Source organism: Patella vulgata, chromosome 1 (assembly GCF_932274485.2).
Source record: "Patella vulgata chromosome 1, xgPatVulg1.2, whole genome shotgun sequence".
NCBI classification, from domain to species: domain Eukaryota; kingdom Metazoa; phylum Mollusca; class Gastropoda; family Patellidae; genus Patella; species Patella vulgata.
The window spans coordinates 70,462,379-70,469,081 of record NC_065879.2 but is presented as its reverse complement, the minus strand read 5'-3'; the positions used below and the strand labels follow the sequence as shown (position 1 = coordinate 70,469,081).

General features: G+C 38.2%; 1 protein-coding gene across 1 annotated transcript; it reads right to left on the bottom strand.

The window, feature by feature from the left end:
- Nucleotides 1-899: 899 nt before the first annotated feature.
- Nucleotides 900-2,847, bottom strand: LOC126827627 (alpha-(1,3)-fucosyltransferase C). Its single transcript, XM_050557080.2, has 2 exons — nucleotides 1,744-2,847; nucleotides 900-1,166 (listed from the first exon to the last, which is right to left on the bottom strand). Exons 1-2 carry the CDS (start codon nucleotides 2,815-2,817, stop codon nucleotides 1,101-1,103), a joined length of 1,140 nt encoding a protein of 379 aa, XP_050413037.1. The 5' UTR covers nucleotides 2,818-2,847; the 3' UTR covers nucleotides 900-1,100.
- Nucleotides 2,848-6,703: the final 3,856 nt, after the last annotated feature.

Sequence of the window (6,703 nt, the reverse complement as noted above, 5' to 3'; positions counted from 1 at the left end):
GGGTTTAGTAGCTGCCGCAGTTGGAAAAGGAACCATGCAATTAGGGGGAAGGGGTGGCGTTGTAAGTCATTTTGCTGTTAAAATTGTTTACAGTTCAATCCCTAGCTATACAGTGTGCTACGAGGAAGGAAATGAAATGAAATTGGATTTAACGTCCTACTTTTTTGCTCCGTGTGCACAGTGTGCTATGAGAGAAATTTTGTCCGGACAGCGGCCTACTCTTATATCGAATTCCATCTTTTACGTGCACGCCAATGTGTACACGGGACCTCGGTTTTTCGTCCCATCCGAACGACTAGACAGCTGTCCTTGTCAGGCCCTCCGCCCTGCCTCACTGACAAGGGAGAACCACGCGGGAAAATCTTGATGAACTTTCTCGGCCAATGCAGGGATCGAACACGACCTCCAGGCTAGCGAGTCAACTCCTTACCTACTTAGCCACCGTATAATCCCCCTATACGAGGAAGGTCATGTCGAACAGTACCATGCAGTGTGCTATGCAGGTAATTTGACCAGGACAGCGGTATTTCCGGCTATTCTTCATCGAATTCCAACTGTCAAGGGTTCTACTACGAGCATGTCTACGTTTACACATAACCTGTATTTTTCGCACTATCCTAATGGTTAGACTGACACTGTTCCTTGAAAGACCCCGGTCCATGTGTTGATCATGGAAAATAGAGTTTAAGCAATTTCAGAGCAAACTGGCACCAAAAATGCTATCTTTTCTCGGTGTAATGAAATTGGGAAATGTTGTAAAACCTTTGGTATAAATTGTATGCGTATTAATGGATTTGAAATTGAACCAAATTATTGATGGTAATAGCACTGAACAAAAACTCAATGTTTAACTTTTAATATCAGTCTTTGGCGTCTGGTTATTCTAGTCCACACCGGTATTCTCCTGTGGGGTATGTTTAGCCTCGTTCATCGAGTCGCTTCATTACAAATGGCCTCGAAAGCACCACTGACAAGAGGGAACCACTCAAGAAATTCGGTTAAATAACCGTAAACACTAATATAAATAGATTGTTGGAAAAAAAATTACATTATTTATTTGTATTTTCTGTAAAACAGATATAATACTTTGTCTGTTGGCGTTAAAACCATTTTATACCCTTGTTGATCAAGAATCCATTGACGTGTCTCATCATATGATTGCTAAACTGAAATATATAAAAGACACAACTAAAAGGTAAAATAGTTAATAATATTGTATAATTTTATATTCATCATGTACACAGACTCGCCAATTCTGTGAAAATGCAAGTACTGACATTGTCTGATGTTAAATCGAAAGAAAAATGTTACCATTTGGAAATGATCTTAATTTTATTATCGATTATTGAAACCAGTCTATATTTATTCTCAGATAAGATAATTTTGTTGTTTAACGTCCTGTTTTTTCTGCTCCGACCGGGCTAATGAAGAGGAGCATGCATAGGCCATGCAGTGTGCTATAAGGGGAAGTTTGTCCGAAAAGCGACGTTTCCGTCTTCTCTTCGTAGAATTTCAAGTGCCAGGGGTTCTTTTTCGTGCAGCCCAATGTGTTTACGTGACCCCGGGATTTTGCCCCTCCGAACGACTAGACACTATTACCTGTCAGGCCCTCTGATCCGCGTCACTGACAAGAGAAAACCACGTCTAAAATAATCCAAGTAACTTACTCGGCCAACGCCGAGATTTTATCAGGGACCTCGAGTGAGTGAGCCAGCGTTGAGATACGTTTAGTCGAATACTTACACTCCTAAGTGGACAGTTATCTTCCCCCAGCCATCCAACAATATCTGTATATACTTGAGCAGGTCGACTAGTGTCATGTAAAACTTTGCATAATTCACATCTCCAAGGTGTAAATTTACCCGACACTGTAAAATGAGATCTCCATTTAAAATACTCGTTGTAGGCTGTATGATTTTTATCCAAGTAATGTAAATGTTCGGCTAATTTTTCAATATTTGGGAAATCCATAACATTTATAAAACTTTTTGGTGGAGCTATTTTTGTGTAATTAGCCCCTCCTAGGACGATAGGTATTTGCTTTCTAACCAAAGCATTCCAAAATTTTTCAGTTACATAGTCTTTGCACATGGAATTCTCGAAGGAAAGATAAAACTTGTATTTTCCTAAAATCTCAGGACAAAGTCTACTACATTTAGGTTTTGTTTTTCCACAATGTCCAAATATATCTACATCTATGTATTTTGACAGTTTTTGTACGATTAATTGGCGAGGGAAATAAGGATAGCAATTTCCGACAGCCCAGGCTACTTTGTGAGTTTTATTTTTGGAAAAGTCAACATTTTTAACTGCCATATTGACAGATGATTTTTCAAAACTGCCATACGCCATGAATGCATCCATGTCAAATCTGTAACCCATTGTCCAATTGAAAACATTAGAATACTGCCCTAGATTCATAATATTATAATTTGTAGGTGGCTCGACGCCCGCCAGGATATAAATCTGTTCGGGTGATCTATGTGATGGGAGAATAATATTTGTCAGATCTTGTGAATGGAAAAGCAAAGCATCGCTATCGTTGACTAGAGTCTTATCTGCAGTGACAATACATTTGGACACAGGACAACCTTTAAATGCATCCGAAGTAGAATAATAATCATACGTTTGCCAGTGGATCGATTTAAAATTTCGGGTCCAGAATAGAATTCTCTTAATCTCCCGTTTACTATAATATCTCTCCGGAAATATATTTATATAGCTGGATTTGATTTTTGATGTATCTTTCAGATATATATTTATTAATAAGATATAAGCTACACAGAACACGATCAGAAACACTAGAATATGTTTCATGGAATATCTATGAGTCGTAAAACAAAACCAGTCCATGATTACCACACTAAACAATTGCTTCTTCACCTGAAATTTAAAAATAGAATAAATATCGCATGGAATACAGAAGGCCATTAACAGATCCCTTGTACATTACATTGTTCATTCTAAAATGACACGACGGTGTCTTTATAGCCGCGGGTTTTTAAAGGATGAATGCTGGACGCACGACTGGCTATTATGACCGACATAAGTGATATGAGTTCTATATATTAAAATTCAATATTATATTCCCCATTTTGGTAAACATATCTTTGACACCATTAATGTATTTTAAATCTATTTTATTTACCTAATTATTTCTCCTGTGAGATACGTGTTGAATTAAACCAACACTGGCATGAGTGACATATTGTCCTTATAAAAACAGATAGAGTAAAACCCTTTACAATATAATGTCAACTGGGCCCTGGGCTATAGAACCTTATTAAACCAGCCACTGGCTATTATATTACGTCAGATATAATTTAGACGAAGCATTGGAGTTTAAACAATGGAAAGATTAAGAATTGGTCATTGACCAATCTCTCTACACAACGAACTATTGTTTTAGATTTCAACTAAGAGGCTATATTTTATAGTTTAATTGTCAATGTGTTATGATTATCTGTTATATATTTTGTAGAACTGTATTTCAAAAACAGAGTGAGCTATGGTTTAGAACGGATCAGATCTCTCTCTTTCTTGTAAATATTTGTTGATTTATCTATGTTTAATAAATCACATAGAAGTTACTTGGACTCAGTCTTAATTTTATAAGACCAGAAATAACGTGGTCACACTATTATGCTATTCTCACGTTCAAATTTATTATTAGAGCGTGACAACCCAGTCAATTATCGACCTTATGTTTGCGGGACATGAGCTTACCTGTATCTTGTAAAGCTTGGAGGTTAACTCACGATCACACAAAAGAATCCAATTGATTGAATGATCAGTCTTTACTTGTAAAGTAAAAGTGACCAAGGGTATTTCTATAAGTACTAAGTCTCACTTGGTGTAACAAGGCGTCCGCAATAATATCAAATTTTACCTGTTTCAAGTCTAAACGATAATTTGACAGTCGCCACCCAAGGCAAATCTCGCTGGTTGTAGAGGGACTTCATAAGTAGCCCCGGTGTGATAGTTTGAGTTGACTCCTGGTCTGTGTTTTCTCCTGGGCACTTGCGCATGTCCGAAACTGATGTTTGCCTTAACAACGAAACTATACCTACTTCCTGCAGTGTGAGTTGGTTCCTGATTGCCGTGCCAGGATTCGACCTTTAAAGGAATGAAGCAGCCTCATATTGGTACATATGTTGATTTGGCACCAGACAAGGATAAATCTGAGATGAACAAAGTGAGCAATGGAAAATTGGTGGAAATGGGTAAATACATTTTTTTCCTGAAAAACTGAAAGTGTCACTTGCTTTAACAGACCAAAATAAATGCTTTGTAGTCGATTTAAAATTAAAATTAAATAAGACGATAGGTATTAAAATGTAGGAAATAAAAGCTAATCATTATTAAGATTAACAGGAACGTTAAGAATTATCCAATATGAGTAGAAATTGTAAATTGGAGTTTTATTTAAAATAGGACAATAGCGAGTAGGGTAATAAATTTAAGGAATAATAAGGCATTGGAAAAAAAAATAAAAGAATTAATGGTGTCTCCGGATCTTACCGAAAGGACAAATCCATATGGAATTGTGTTTTGGTGTGATTAACACATAGGTTTCATGGATGGCTCTTCCGCTGGCTTCGTTATTTATGTTTACATGTTTTGTCCATGTATGTGAGTAGGTAACGCTAAAATTTGTGACTTTGAGTATTAGTCCTAAATTATGTGAGCCAAGTAAAGGCTAAAATACGTTTTTTTAATCATTGAGTAAAAGATTAAATTATGGCAAGATTTGCCAGCATGTGTAGAGCCCTTGTGTGAATAGCGTTTAGGGTTTTGGTAGGGATACGTGTTTCCAGAGTAATGACAAATAAATAAAGGATATTTGTCGTTCTAGAGTGAATAACATATTTTATTTCATCGAGAAGCAAGAAAACTTATATTTTAACGAATGCGTAGCATGAGTGAAAATATAAACGTTTTCTTGCTTAGAGATGAAATAAAATATATTATTCACGACAAAACGACAAATGTTCTATTTATTTTATGGTTTTACAATCATTTTAGGTAAAAACAACATGCACTACTGCTAGCCAGTGGAATAACACTTTTATTTCACTGATAAAACGCGGTATTCCACTACTGATCATAAAATAAAAGAAGTTATACGACCTTTGGTTATAAGGTTAAGTTCTGGCAGAAGAAGTGCTAGTGTATTATATGTATTGCGCCTATAAATCACGAGAATGCTAATAGGTGATTTTGATAGTTTTTCTTCTCGGAGGAATTAAGACTCATTGAATTCACAAGATTATCGTGAGTAATTAGAGTTTAAAGTGAGAAATAAGGCACCTTTGCGAAATAGTGGCAAATTAAAAAGGTGGCTAAAATATAGGTATAATGATGTTTTATTGTGTGTCATTAAATTATGTATTCGAAACGTATATAAACGTTATATATACTATTCAAAAAAAGTAGGGGATATTTGATTTTTAAGTGTTATTAAAGTCACCTAATGAAACTGACGAAGAAACAAATGACAAAATGAAATGAAGTTCACATTCATCGATTTATTCCAAATGATCGTTAGACTAAGTAAGGCACAGACTGACCATTATAAGGGTAAAATGATACCCGGGGTCAAACAGCAAAGTTACCACAGCATCACAACCAAGTCAGTAACGGGTAAATCCTCCTCTGTTTGCCAAACAAGCATTGATCCGACGTGGCATACTCCTAATGAGACGTCTAAGGTCATTTTGGTCCAGATTGTCCCATTCCTGTTGCAACGCAGCAGCAAGTTCTTGGACATTGGCAGGACGTTGTTGACGTTGACGTAACCTCTGTCCAAGCTGGCCAAGGTAATGTGGTGATGTTCTGTTGTTGGAGGTAACCTGTAACGATCCTGGCCCTGTGACATCTTGCGTTGTCATCCTGGAAGATGAAACGGCGGCCATGACGTCGTGCGAACGGCACAACATGGACTGCCAAGATGTTGTCCCGGTAGTACTGGCCTGTAACACGCCCTGCAACAACATGTAAAGCCGTTCTTCCAGCAACAGTGATGCCTCCCCACACCATAACAGAACCACCCCCAAATCGATCATGTCTGATGACGTTAACGTCTTGGAAGCGCTCGTTTCGACGACGCCACACCCTCCTACGTCTGTCCAAAAAATCAACAGTGAACCTTGACTCATCTGAAAACATCACATTGCTCCAGCGTCGATTATCCAAGTGTTGACGATCCCTACACCAACGACGTCTTGCCTGAATGTGATGATCTCTCAAACAAGGGATCACGCGAGGACGTCGGGCGCGAAGGTGACCCCTATGCAGTCGATTCCGAATCGTCTGGCCACTCACTCTCACACCAGTGTCTGTTTGAAGACGAGCGCTGATCTGATTTGCTGTGATGACACGGTTTCTCAAGGCCAAGGTACGGATAAATCGATCCTGGGCTTGAGTCGTCGCCCTTGGTCGACCTGAGCGTGGTCTGTCCTGTACAGATTGTGTATCACGGTATGTGGACCATAGCCTGCTTATGACAGACTGAGAAACATTCATCGTCCGCGCCACAACCGCCTGTGTTGTGCCGATCTGTAGCATGCCAAGGGCACGTAACCTTTCATTTTGGGTAAGCCGACGCATATCAAAATTTGATTCTGGTCACTAAAACAATTAAACTGATGTTTCCACCCTGGAATTCAATGCCACAATGACTGTAACATTCAAAGTCAGAGTC

Bases quoted from the DNA above. Each gene is read 5' to 3' on its own strand.
- LOC126827627 (XM_050557080.2), bottom strand. From the start codon at position 2,817: ATGAAACATATTCTAGTGTTTCTGATCGTGTTCTGTGTAGCTTATATC. The intron at 1,167-1,743 runs GTAAGTATTCGA...TATATATTTCAG, and splicing joins ATAACTGTCCACTTAGGAGT to TTTAGCAATCATATGATGAG.